The sequence below is a fragment of the Lithobates pipiens genome, unplaced genomic scaffold (genome assembly GCF_037356315.1).
Source record: "Lithobates pipiens isolate NorthernLeopardFrog02 unplaced genomic scaffold, aLitPip1_a1.2 Scaffold_18, whole genome shotgun sequence".
Taxonomy (NCBI): Eukaryota; Metazoa; Chordata; class Amphibia; order Anura; family Ranidae; genus Lithobates; species Lithobates pipiens.
In genome coordinates this window covers 342,343,329-342,357,890 of record NW_027507758.1, presented here as the reverse complement: position 1 = coordinate 342,357,890, position 14,562 = coordinate 342,343,329, and the positions used below count along the sequence as shown (strand labels likewise).

Below are 14,562 nucleotides of genomic sequence, written 5' to 3'. Positions count from 1 at the left end.
TTGAAACCTGTGGCCTCAGTCATATTTATGATGATTTGTATTAGGAAGAAATGCCTGTATCAAACACATTATTCATACAAACTGCCTGGATGCTCTTAAAAGGAGAGCATACATGTATTACCACTTGTTGTGTAGCACTACATCCACTGTAAACTTTCTGCTTATTGGACCTGAATTATTTCTCTACTTCTCACTTGTGTATACTAACAATTAAAGCAAAAATTCAGATATCTCTCTGACCATTTTGTAAAGTTGTGGATCTAGTATCCTTAACATTTATTGTACAACAATTTCTATGAGTATCAGTAGTTATGATTATCTGCCAGCTTGAAAGAAAACCACACATTTGAGAGTAAGTAACTACAAAATGAAGTCTTCAGTTTAAGACAAGTCCATCAGAGAAAATACCTTATCAAAAATAGCATTTATTATATCAAACTGCATTGTTGCTTCCCAGCTGCCTATGTGTTTTTTTTCCCCCCTGAACACTTCAGAGTCAGAATGCAATGATGCTCCATTCTGTAAGAGATGGTACACTAGCATGTAATTTAAGGTTTAGTAGGATTATGGTTTTCTTTCTTAGCTTGAAGTTGGAGGTATTGCTGTCAGAAGAGATGTTTCGGGTAGTGTAATCTAATATTAGGCCACACACACATAAACCTTAAAAAAAACTCTGAAGTATTATATGTAAGGTAGCAGTGAGTGTCTATGTGCTGTATATGTGTGCAAATAGGAATAGTGCATCTTATATATTATATATGATAGATCACTGAAAATGTCATCCAAGGCACTGTTTGGGTGAGCATGTCCTCCACAAGATATGTGGCAGATAATGACTTACTGTTCCAATGTGTGATTTTACTATCGTACCTTCTTGCTACTCATACAGATTTTTTTCATTGGTTCATCTACATTATACAATGCATGCTTGTGACTCTGCATATCTTTTCATCAAGTGTGTTGCCCTATAATTAGTATTGTACAATAAATGTCATTTTCTTATCAAACATTTTAAGCCAAGTTTGGTAGAGATTATTAAAGTGAACTTGTCCACCCACAGTTTCAGACAATCAAGACTATCACTTAAAAGAAAGCTAGAGACGCAAACAAGCCTGCTAATTATGTAAGAGGTGCAGAGAGCAATAATTATGGGCAAAGTATAGTTAGCCTTAATAATTAATATCTTATTAAATACACTATCTTATTTAGATAGGTGTACCTCAACAGCCAGACCCAAACTGGAGCAAGTCTCTTTATTCAGTGTGTTTTTCTCCTTGCATTTATCCAGATCATTGGTTTATCCAACAGTGTCCTTGAGCGTAAAGCCCTAAATCAAGATGCAATACCTCCACTGGCTCAGTTTGACTTGCATAATTTCCATGTCACACAAGAGGATGTATTGAAATAAAAAGCTGTCTCTAGCACTAGACTCCTGGCGAAGTACATATAAAGTGGTTGGAATCCTCAGACATGAAAAATAAACAAAGCACATCCTTCTATAGTGTATGTGCTAGCTTGAATCCAAAGCACCAAGTCTGAATCCTCTGTAATCTCTCCTCTCTCTGCTAATCTGTTGTCCTCCACCCCCAGCATACAGCAGGTGACTCATAGCCTCATCCCTGTATGTTTTTCTATGTCAGTATGTAGAGGGCGGTGTGCCCCTTCCCTCCACTAAGGGATCAGATATTAGGGAATTTGGTGCTCCAGCTCTGCAGTTTGTGTGTGACACCAGATGCCCTCCCCCCTGCTTTCTAGAGCTCAGAGATGTGTAAAAGTTGTGTTTTAGAAGGCTGCAGATTAGGTACAATTTATGTAAGAGGATTTGTTTAATATCGGTGTAACATATCTGTGTGAAAGGGTTTACAACCACTTAAGAGCATATTAAACCAAAAAAAAAGTCACACTTACAACACATAATGTCAGAAAAGCATATCCTCCAAACTTCTCCACATCTTTTGTTGCCAACATCTTTTAACCCAAACTCGCCAGGTATGTGTCAAGATAGAGATGTCCAAGTATAATTCAACTACTGAATCCATTTGACAGTTTCCTTATCTAAAAAGTCTGTAAGAAAACTATAGCATTGTTTGAACTAAAGGCCTGATGAGGCTGAAAATTTGATTGTGGGGTAGAATTTGAGCTTCAAAGTTCTTCCTACAGTATATGTATAGTAGATTGATGTAGCATTGTGGATCAACAGGTGAACCAGATATTATGGGGATAACTACGGTATATTGGTTGTCATTAGTTATATTTTCATTTTTTGTGGTTTAATCATCCTTTAAATCATAGCATGCTGATCCAACTCCAGTAAACTAAAGCCGTTTTGGGTAACTGCAGTTTATTTCTTTATCTACTACGTACTGACTTTTATGTAAGCCTAAAACTTCCTCATCTTACTGTGATGTAATTAGCTTCTGCTTAATTGACATGCCGATTAATTACCCATTCTACAATACTGCCTTGTGTGTAACAGGTACACTTTAATACTCTCTACATATGTTCCTGTTGTGAACTTTTACTACGCACCTCTCAAAATGCTTTGTATGTATGTAATCTCATTCTCATTGCTGTTTCTTTTTGTTATTATTTCTGCTTTGCTTTGTTTTCTTTTATTTATCATTTCATCTCAGGCAGCCCAGAAAATTGGAAAGATCTAGCAACCAAAAACAGAATAGAAAAAACATGGTTTCTGAAGTAGAAAGGTAGGAGAGTTTCCCATGCATTTCTAGAAAAAAAGATAAGTATGCAACTGTTAGTGAGCAATTGACTTACGATAGAAATGTTAGGAGCAGATTAATACTTTCTAATCCTTTTTATACTGACATCTTGTGAAGAGAATGTAGGGAGTTTTGCTATTCCTTTTTTATTACACTTCACGTCAGTAAGACACCACGCAAATTTTCAAATTGTGGGAAAAAAAACGAAGTGAAATGGGAAAACGGGGTAAAGTGCAGCAAAACACAAACAACCCCCCATTTGCACTACATGTAAGTATTTAGAAAAACATACTTCACATATACAGCAAGTATATTTTGAAAGAAAAACCATGCTTTATTTCCAGGCTACACTACAATTTGTAACTTCAAATGACTCAAACAGTTCTTATGCAGTGACAAAACCCGTGTATATATATATATATATATATATATATATATATATATATATATAAAAATATAATATATACTGTATACATTTGTGAAACTAAAATACTAGCATGATTTAAAATTATTTCTGCTCATACTTCACATTCACATTCTACTCTACACATTTTCTAGGATTTCTTCTTGTGTTTCAAAGGGCAGACCCTGACAATAATAATGACTGACTTTTATTTAGTAACAAAAAAAAGCACCTGTCACCTACAGCAGTGATGGCGAACCTTTTTGAGCCTGAGTGCCCAAAAAGCGACACAAAACCAACTTATTTATTTCAAAGTGCGAACATGGAATTAAACCTACCAGTGGCTTTGTACAGAGGATGAGACTGATCAACCCTCTGAGCCCTAAGTGACCAAAAACGTACGATTCTGCCCAGAAAAAACCTTTTGTGCTTTTTCAAAGGAGTGCGTTATGCTCAGAATGCAGGGATCAGTTATTAGTTATGCTCAGGTGGCAGTGATTAGGAATGCATTGTGCTCAGAATACAGGGATCAGGGGCGTATTGTGCTCAGAATACAGGGATTAGGAATGCATTGTGCTCAGAATACAGGGATCAGAGATGCATTGTGCTCAGAATACAGGGATCAGGGGTGTATTGTGCTCAGAATACAGGGATTAGGAATGCATTGTGCTCAGAATACAGTGATCAGAGATGCATTGTGCTCAGAAAACAGTGTACTCTGCCCCCTTCACAGCCCCCCCCACATACACAGCAGTGTCCACAGTGCCCTCCCCCCCCTTTCCCCCATAGCACTGTCCTACCTGTGTATGTACAGCCAAAGTCCTCCACATTGTCATGCTTCAGTGCCTGAGCCCCTGCACATTTAGCCGCTCTCCTATTGGCTCTCAAAGTCCAGGAAGGGAGGAGTCATTCTTCTCTTCCTTGGTATCAAGAGTCATCACAGCACTGTTTACAGCAGACACTCTGTGTCCTTTTCACTGGGCTGCCCTGAGTACATACAGGGAGGGTTTTATTGACATCTGCCGCCCCGCTGCCCAATCTCACTGATAATAGGAAGGGAGCCGGCTCCTCCGTGTCTGTCTGGCTGGGGGATCCCCCCCCATCCTGGTGGCACGCTGCGTGTCCACAGAGAGGCGTGATGGTGTGCCATAGGTTCGCCATTACAGACCTATAGTAACCAATTCAATTTCAGCTTTTTTTTTTTTTTTTGATGCATACAGTTTTAATTATGGGCATTTGCCTTGTCATACACCAGGTTTGTTCTACTGGAATTCAAAATCTGCAGTGTCAGTTTTGACCTGTGTTTTAATCTGTTGTATTTTGGAGCCATCATATGTTCATTTTATTTTGCTTCTGTCATTGTCAAAGCTCCTTACATTATTGCTATTCCTCTGGATTTCCATTTGTTTGTCAATTAATTTTTTAATATTAAAACTACATACAGTAGGGAAAATAATTATTTGATCCCCTTCAGATTTTGTAAGTTTGCCCAGTTACAAAGAAATGGTCTATTATTTTTATCATAGGTGTATTTTAAATGATAGAGACAGAAGATCAACCAAAATTTCTGAAAAAAACACATGTTATAAATTGAGTCGCAGTTCAGTGAGTAAAATAAGTAGTTGATCCCCAAGCAAAACATAACTTAGTTCTTGTTGGAAAAACCCTTGTTGGCAAGCACAGAGGTATGATATTTCTTGTAGATTTCTAAATAAATCCTTAAGGTCTCTTGGCTGTCACTTGGCAACTCAAAGTTTCAGCTCCTTCAAATCTTTTTTTTTTTATAGGATTAAAGTCTGGAGACTGGCTAGGCCACTCCATGAACTTAATGTACTTCTTCTTGAGCCACTTCTTTGTTGCCTGGGCGGTATGTTTTGGGTCATTGACAAGCTGGAAGACCCATCTTCAGTATTCTGGCTGAGGGAAGAAGGTTCTCATCCAAGATATTACAATACATGGCCCTGTCCTTTGGTCCCTTAATGAGGCAATGTCAGCTTGTACCTTTAGCAGAGAAACAGCCCAAAAGCATAATGTTTCCACCTCCATGCTTCACTGAAGGGATAGTGTTCTTAGGGTCAAAGTCAGCATTTTTCTTTTTAAGACCCTAAGAACATCTTCCCTACAGTCAAGCACAGAGGTGGAAGCATTATTTTTTGGGGCTGTTTTTTCACAGCATGACAATGACCCAAAACATACTGCCAAGGCAGCAAGAAAAACATTATGGTAATGGAGAGGCCTAGCCAGTCTCCAGAGTTTAATCCTATAGAAAATGTATGGAGGGAGCTGAAACTTCGAGTTGCCAAGTGACAGCCAAGAAACCTTAAAGTGGCGTTCCAGCCTGGGGAAAAAAAATTAAAAGTTAGTCACTACAAATACTGTAGCTGCTGACTTTAATATAAGGACACTTACCTGTCCTGGAATCCCACAATTCCAGCAACCCGTCCATCAGCTCCAGGGACCGGCATCCTTACTAAGGGAAACAGGAAGTGAAGCCTTGCGGCTTCACAGCCTGTTTCCTACTGCGCATGCACGAGTCACGCTTCACTTTCTAAATGGTCCCGCTGTCGTCTGGGACTTGTGTATCTCCCAGAAGATAGTAGGGGAGAGGAGGAGGGACTGAAATTGCATTGATCGCTGCACAACGATTGTGGCGATCTTACGTGGAAGTGGGAGTGGTTACCTGTTTTTGACAGGTATGGCCCCCCCAAAAAGTGCCAAATGTGGCAGCGCTGGGGGGGGGGCAAACTAGCAGGGCTTCCCTTTTTGGCTGGAGCTCCGCATTCAGGATTTAGAGAAAATCTATAAAGAAGAGTGGACCAAAATCCCTCCTGAGATGTGTGCAAACCTGGTAACCAACTACAAGAAATGTCTTACCTACTTGCCAACAAAGGTTTCTCCACTAAGTACTAAGTCATGTTTTGCTTGGGGACCCAATACTTATTTTACTCACTGAACTGCAACTCAATTTATAAGTTTTGTGTTTTCTGTGTTTTTGGTTAATTTTCTGTCTCTATCATTTAAAATACAGCTATGATAAAAAAATTATAGACCCTTAATTTCTTTGGAAGTGGGCAAACTTACAAAATCTTCAGGGGATCAAATAATTATTTTCCCCACTGTAGACCATTTGTGGTATGACTGCTACGCAGAATAGCAATAGCTAAAGAATCAGCAATGCGTCGTTGTTGAATATTAGCCATTGCAAACATGACTTTCTTAATTATACATTAACTACTTATCCACTGGGCACTTTAACCCCCTTCGGAACCAGACCAGCTTTCAGTGCTCTCACAGTTTGAATAACAATTACTCATGACATGTCATGCAACATGTACCCGTATGAAATTTGTGTCCTTTTTTCACACAAATAGAGCTTTTTTTTGTTGGTATTTAACACTGCTGGGTTTTAAATTTTTTGAGCTATAAATGAAAAAAGACCGAAAATTCTGTAAAAAAAATGCATTTTTCTTTATTTCTGTTATACAATTTAGAAAATTAGTAATTTTTCTTCATACATTTTGTGAAAAATTTATACTGCTACATATCTTTGGTAAAAATAACCCAAATCAGTGTACGTTATTTGGTCTTTGTGAAAGTTATAGTCCACAAGCTATGGTGTCAATCACTGAAAATTGATCACACCTGAAGTACTGATGGCCTATCTCATTTCTTGAGTCACTAACAAGCCAGGACAGTATAAATTCTCCCCAAATTACCACTTTTTGGAAAGTAGACATTCTAAGGTATTTAGTAAGAAGCATGGCAAGTTTTTTGAAGTTGTAGCTTTTTCCCACAATTCTTTTCAAAATGAAGATTTTTTCTCTTTTTTTTTGTTTTGTCCACACAATTATCATATTAACAGATTATTTGTCACACACAGCATATGCATACCACAAATTACACCCCAAAATACATTTTGCTACTCCACCTGAGTATGGGAATACCACATGTATGGGACTTTTACACAACATGGCCGCATACAGAAGCCCAACATGTAGGGAGCACCATCAAGCGTTCTAGGAGCATATATTACACATATCATTTCTTGACTACCTCTTGCACTTTTGAAGGCCCTAGAGCACCAGGACAATGGAAACAACCCAAATACCCCTAAACACCCCAACGTATATTCTATGAGGCATAATGAGTCTTTTGAACGTGTTATTCCTTTCCACAAGTTTTTGGAAAATGTGGAAAGAAAATGAAAACGCATTTTTTTTTACACAAAGTTGTCTATTTATACAATATTTCAAACACACAGCATGTACATAGCAAAAATGACACCCCAAAATATATTCTGTTACTCTTCTTGAGTATGGTGATACCACATGTATGAGACTTTTACACAGCCTGACCACATACAGAGGCCCAATATGCAGGGAGCACTGTCAGGTGCTCTAGGGGCATAAATTTCAAATCTAATTTGACAACTAATTACACATTTGTGAGGCACTGTAGTGGCACTGATGGGCACTGTAGTGTAATGGATGACAACTGATGTGGCATAAATGAGCCATTGATGGGGATGAATGAGCTGTGGATGGGTATGGATGAGTCATGGATGGGGATGGATGAGCCATGAATTGGGATGGCTGAGCCATTAATGTGAATGGATTAGCCATGGATGGGGATAGATGAGCCATGGATGAGTATGGATGGGGATGGCTGAGCATGGATGGGGATTACTGTGCATGGATGGGGATGGCTGTGCATGTATGGGGATGGCTGAGCATGGATGGGGATGGCTGAGCATGGATGGGATGGCTGAGCATAAATGGGGATTGGTGAGCACGAAAGGGGATGGCTGAGCATGGACGGGGATGGGGATGGCTGAGTATTGATGGATGGATGAGGCAGAAATGGGCACAGAGCAGCGCTGTGGGCACTACAGATCCAGACCAGAGCACTGCTGCACCCGATCTCTTCCCCTCTCTTCTCACACTGCACTGATCTGTATGGAGAGGGGAGAGCTAAGCCAGACATGCACCAGCTTTTTTACAACTGATCATTCCGTTATTTGTCATCGGCCATTTATCGTGATCTGTGAAGTGGTCATGGATGTTCCTGGGCACATGCCCCAGGGAGCGTGATGGCCCGTAATTCTGGGAGGACGTCTTGGTCGGTCCTCCCAGAGTTATCGAGCCGCACTGTAGCCATCATTCGGCTACGGCGCAGTTGTTAACTGGTTAAGTTACACTGGATAGAAATTCAGGTAGATAGGGTTATACTGCTACTGACAAAACAAAACAGTAAGGACAGGCTGGTATAACCAATGCCACTTCTATTTTTTTGCTAGTGTCCTCAGAGATCAGATTTCTTACCTCCAAGAAAAGCAAACAATTTCTTGCTTTTTTACATTTTTTTAAATCCATATACTTTTACTCTTCTATGAAGATTCTTCAGTTGCTGCAGAGCCACGTGGACTCATTTTGCAGCCGATCATTGGCATAGCTATAGAGGCCATACCCAGACCCTGCTGTGGAGAAGAAGCAGGGCTGGCCTGTAATGAGTCCTCAAAACACTGGACTGTGCTGAAGATGCTCTCCTAGACCCCCTTTGTGTAACGTGTGAGTTAGCTGCAGAGTGCTTTACAGGTCCAGGCTGCAGTGCATGTGTCTGGTGGAACCCTGTTCCTGAAGACTCCAATTCCTTAGGTGGGGCCACAAGGTACCTCTGGACCACTGTTACAGTAAGTTAGAGCTATGCTTTTATGGTAACCTGGGTGTGCTCCTGCTCTTTTCAGTCCCTAAGGGGTTAACTCAGACGCGCAGTCTGCGACACTTTCAGTCACATGCCAGCAGCAGGAGGAAGTGAAGTGCAATTTTTAAAATGGAGGCCATTATACTGAGCTCATTGCTAGTGTGTCTCTACTGAGTCTGCACAGCCTCCTTCTGGTTTGTTGTACTTCAAATTCGTTCACCAGCTCCTGGAGCATGCACAAACCTCTCTCACCTAGACAGAAAAACAACAATAATCTCCTGCGCTTGGGTGCTTAGTCTTCCAGTCTCTCACCTGCCATCTTCTCAGCCAGGACATTTACTCATGCTTCCTGTTGCCACCAGTGACAAGTGACAGATGGCATTAACCCCTGCAGCTACTGCAAAGTTCTTGTGAGCACCTCTTGTGGAAATCACTCACATGCATACTAATTAATTGCAAGGGCAGTGGTCCTACTGGCTTTGCCAGCTCATGATCCACTAACTTTTTTCGGGGGGCTTGCAATGCACATCCTAAGGGACCTGACACTGATAGCCAAGGCTGCTGTTTCCTTCCTGAGTTGCAGCACTCCTCAGAGTCCTTCTTCTTATCCAGAGATTAATTTTCTTCTACTATGTCTGAGTTTATGGGGAACATTTCAGCATTGTTAACTGATTCAGAATGCCAGGGTCATGAGCATTAATCTATGCCCTCCCCTCCAGAGTTCATGACTGATTTTCATCTAGATGTAGCTGCTTCTGCACAGTCAGTGGTGGATGATGGTCGGGCTAGTGCTTCCCTTAAAAAGGCTGTTCTTCTAAGGGATACTGAATGCAGGTATCCAGCGGCAGCAAGAATTACAAGATCAGTGTAGCTGTGCTTCAGAAATTGGCATCAGACTGAGAAAGATTAAAATAAAGTTTATTATTGCACACAACATCAATCCAACACCAACAGACGATAGACACAGCAAAAGTGAAAAAAAAAATACGGTAGCAAAACCAAACAAACAACTGAACTATAATACACTATTTAGAAATGGAGGGAAGCTGATATAACAGGGCAAGACCAGGACTAGGACCGGTGACAAGGGGAGTAGAGATGGGGTAACAGGATATAGGGAACTAGATGCAAGATACTGGATAAGGCAGGGATGAGGTTAATCAGCAAGCAAATATATGGCCAACAGGCAAAACACTGAAGAACTGATACAAATCTAGTGAGCGGTTATATACCTTCCCAGTAGCTAGCATATGGTGGTGCCTAATTATTGGGATCTGCTGGCTGCTGGGAGACACCTGCTGGTGGCCACTGGAACTGATCTCTTTAGCTCTGGAAACCACAGTGCCATCAGCAGGTGATCCAGGTCCTGATTGTTATCTTCTCTTTTTGTACAAAATGTGACAAGGCTATCCTGCAAAATTATTTACTTAAGCCTCAGTCTGTAAAGAATTTGCATTGATAGTCTTTCAGTTTGCTAATAGTGACTGTCAGATTAGGATATACGCCTAGTCAGAAAATATGTTAAATCTTAATTATGCTATAAAAAAGCATACATGTCCACAATAGTTTTGTCATTTATAGTGATACATATAGACTGTTAGTACAGAATAGAACATTGAAAGCAATTCCTTTTCAATCTCCAGTGGTATTGGTATTCAGGGCACACCTAAAAAGGCAGTTGTAAGGGCTCACTTTGAGATTAAAGTAGTATGCATAGTGTGTAAAAAATTTTAGCATGCAAATGCAGTAATCAGAAATGTGTTTATCAGCTTACAATTTTAGACGACAATAAAACTATTTCTACTTATGTCAACCACAAGGTTGGGTCCATTCGGGGCCTGTCAGCAGACACTCTGGTAAGTTCAATGACCAGTGAATCGGTAGTGTGTAAGAATAAGCTATTAACAGGGCAGCAGAGTAATTTAATTTAAAAATGAAGGCAATATTATGAATGTTTTTCAATAACTAAATGTTCATTGTTCATTGTGTATTGGATGGTTTCAAAATCAGAGATAAGCAAATATTAAGAAAACTGCTATGTTTATTGAAGTGATTTGGGTACAGAAGAGTAAAACTGTGAAAATACAATCTTTGGGTTGTGTTCAAATTTGGGAATGTAAGGCATGTCAGTTTCATAAAGACTCGTTTGCTCATCTCCCTTCAGATTTTCTAGGTTATTTGTACTCTAGAAAATCTGACTTATTTAAAATTTTCAAGCACATTTTGAAATTACATATACGTACACTTTTTGCATTTGAAGATTTCTAAAGTAATTGTGCTTGTAACCTTACAGAAACCATCAACTAGGAAGCCAGTCATCCACGGGGGATTCTTCATTCAGTCGAAGAGGAAGGCAGCTTCCACAGGTCCCTGTAAGAAGCAACAGTGTAGAACAAGGTAGCCCAAGTGACCAACCACACTTGAGAGCCGTGTTTTGTGCTTTTATTTGTTCTATGAGTTATGGTGTGGATTGGTGGATTACTAATGGCCTTGCTGTGTTTTTATTGTCAAGTGATTATCTTTCTAAGTGTAAATCTTCGTGCAAGGTTTCATGTCTAGTCATGCTTGAATATGCTTACCTAAATACTTTTGTGTTGTGCAGAAATAGAATTGTGCTCTTTGTCTATGTTCAGCATTGTCTTGCTTGTGAGATTTATACCATGACCAAACCATGAATTTGATACAGAAGCAAAACTGTTACATCGCTGTTGCAAAGTCATCAATATAGGAGTATCTGTGTTTGGTAAACTGTATGACCCAATAGGCTGGTCATACTGTTTTTTTTATTTTTTTTTATTAGCAATTCATACCATACTTTTTCTGTATAAGAATCAGCAATGCAGTGATATAGGAAACACATGAAGAAATTTATTTAGTGTTTACTAAGTGACAATATCATGCATTATGTATACTTTTACAAGGATCAGTTTTTATATTACAGCATGTTGTGGATGAGTGCAGAATCTGTATAATTGTTATCAAACTTTCCAACTCTTTTTGTGATGTGAATTTGATTCTTAAAGGATCAACTGACTGTAGGAAAAAAAGTGTTTATATGATACCTCTCAGGTGTATTCATTTTGGGTGTGCTAAATAAACAAATAGCTATTTTCTTTTTAATGAGAGTTTAGGAGTAAGACCATGCTTTATGAACACAGAAGCAAAGGACGAATATTTTCTAATTGCAAAACGTTGCACAAAGCATGCATTTTAGAATTTCTATGTGCATATAATGAGTACATTGTGGATGCTAAAAATATTGAAGTAAACAAAGATATTTGATAGACTGTAAGGGAACCTATTATGCAATTTTAAAGTAAGTAAAAATTGTATATATATATATATATATATATATATATATATATCTAAGTGTTTTATTTTTAAAAAAAAATCTTTAAATAGTTGAAAAAATGTCTGCATTTTGACGTCTTCAACCCCTGTTAGGCTATCAAATTACTAGGAAAATAAATATAAGTTTTGTATTGCCTATTAAACTCAAGTCAGATTTTTTGTATAATACTGTTGGCTGCAAGTTTTTACATTAGATTTAATTGCTGCATAGTTTATATGATTAGATATGTATTTTTAGGGCTATAATGTTAACTTTAAAAATCTATATTAATATGTTCATATTATATGTACATTTTAAGATTTAAAAAAATAGAAAAAAAGTCTAGCGTGCAGACATATTTGAGCAGATAAACACCGACAGTCTTATTTTGGAAGAAGTTTGAATGTGAATACTGATGTATTGCTTTAAATGCAGTTGTTTGGGTTCTTGTAGATCCACTAAGTGACAGTATGGTTTACTTTTGCTGTGCTGCTCTGAAAATAGTTTGTTGGAAACAATGGGCTTACTGTTGGAACCATCTAACATGTAAATGCCCAGTCTTGGAATATGCTATTTAAAAATTACATTATGACTTGTTTGTTTATGCTATATGAGTTGGTGCAATCTTTTAATTTTCAAATATTTTCCGCAATTTTTTTTCTCTCAAGAACAGAAGAACAGTTAACAAAATGGTGTGATTGTAATGATGTTGAAAACATCTTAACTGATATATATATATATATATATATATATATATATATATATATATATATATATACACTGTATATAGTTAATGCACACACATGGGTCTCATCATCTTCAGCAACTCAGTGACAAGTTATTCTCAAGCTGTGCAGTTAGGAGAAGCATTACTACCAGGGCTATAACTTCCCTTGGGTAACTTGCAGTTGATTTGGTGACTGGATAGGGTTGAGGAATTTTTTTGTGCTTTTGAAAGCTACTAGAGAAGAGCTCAGGTACCCAAGGGGCAAGCTGGCACTTTCTTGCGGTGTATACTGTCTGCTTGTACTTGTTCATTTGATCAGCAGTGATGTGCTTACTGCTCTTGAGCTGCTATTGTTCTATGCATGGAAGACTAAAATCATACCGTTCTTGGGGATTTAAACCAAAAAATTACATAAACCAAAAAGTAGTATATAAACCCAAAAAAAAAAGAAACACAAAAATGTAACATTTGCCATATTATAAAAAGTCTTTCCTGTCAACTGAAACTTCAACCACATCATTGTCTTTACTCATCTTTGGGCAGATAGTAGTTATCTTAGCTGCTGCTGTGAAATCTCTAGACCTGCATCTGTATGAATCAACTTACATGCTGGCACGGTGGTATCTATAGCAGTGCTCTGTGTCCTACTTAGTTAAGCTCTTCCATTTGAATATCTCAATTTAGTGGTAAAAGAAAGATAATTCAGCAATTTACACGTTTTTACTTACAATATTGTGCTTAAATTAGTTTTATGAAAGTTATTTTTTCCTTTTAAATTGTCATTTGTAATCTTTTGGAGACATTGATAGGATTCTGAGTATTGTTAACAGTTATTGCATTGCCTATGTATAGTGGTTGCTGTGACAATGTAAGGGATTCTAATCCCTTTTAAGGAGCATTGCATTAGGAATTGTCCTAATTTTGTAAGAGACATTTCATGAAGCTGGCATTTTGTGAGAAATATAAAGCGATTTGTGTATTATATTAGATCTAACAAGTAAAACAGTTGACATTCATACAATTTTATTCACTGAATCTATTTGATCCAAGTGATAAGTTTATTTTTGAATAGTTCTAATAAACCTCTGACGCTAGAACAAAGGAGACTTCTATTACTTAGTGATAAGCTTGAAACCTAAGCTGTTCAACCGTTCCACACATGGCATACAAATATATTTATTTATTTATTTATTTATTTATTTATTTATATAAATATGGAAATTAAACCAGTCAAATGATTTATTTCATCATCATAAATGTGTAAACCTTAAGTAGAGTGCAGTTATATATTTGACACCAGTGTTCAACAGTGATAGTGTCAGTGATATCTTTGTGTGATAATCCTCTCACAGATAAATGGCATGTAGTTATGGAATAATGACAGTGAGTGATGTATAGGTATGGGTCTATAGGTATAAGAATGTTACAAACATATGGGGTACATAGTGTGACATGACATGATTATACAGTTTTATAAACATTAAAAAACATTAGTATTCTGGGTTGGTGGCTGTGATTCAGTATTGTGAAAAGCTTTTACCAAAACATTGCACATAAAGACAATTTTGGACGTCACCTTACTTATAACTGTATTTCAATAGCACTAATTAGTTTGGCATATGTAGTCCAATGTTAAAGTGGAAGTCAATGCTAAAATCCCTGCATCTATAGACACCCATGA

General features: G+C 38.0%; 1 protein-coding gene across 3 annotated transcripts in view; it reads left to right on the top strand.

Moving 5' to 3' along the window:
* Positions 1–14,562, top strand: part of RIMS1 (regulating synaptic membrane exocytosis 1) — a 460,575-nt gene that overhangs the window by 209,803 nt on the left and 236,210 nt on the right. For 2 of the 3 annotated variants that reach the window (XM_077487395.1, XM_077487390.1), the window contains 2 exons: positions 2,634–2,705; positions 11,117–11,220. In XM_077487395.1, the coding sequence (XP_077343521.1) occupies positions 2,634–2,705; positions 11,117–11,220 (176 nt within the window). The remainder of the gene's footprint in view (positions 1–2,633; positions 2,706–11,116; positions 11,221–14,562) is intronic. The other variant, XM_077487391.1, reaches the window with a different exon arrangement.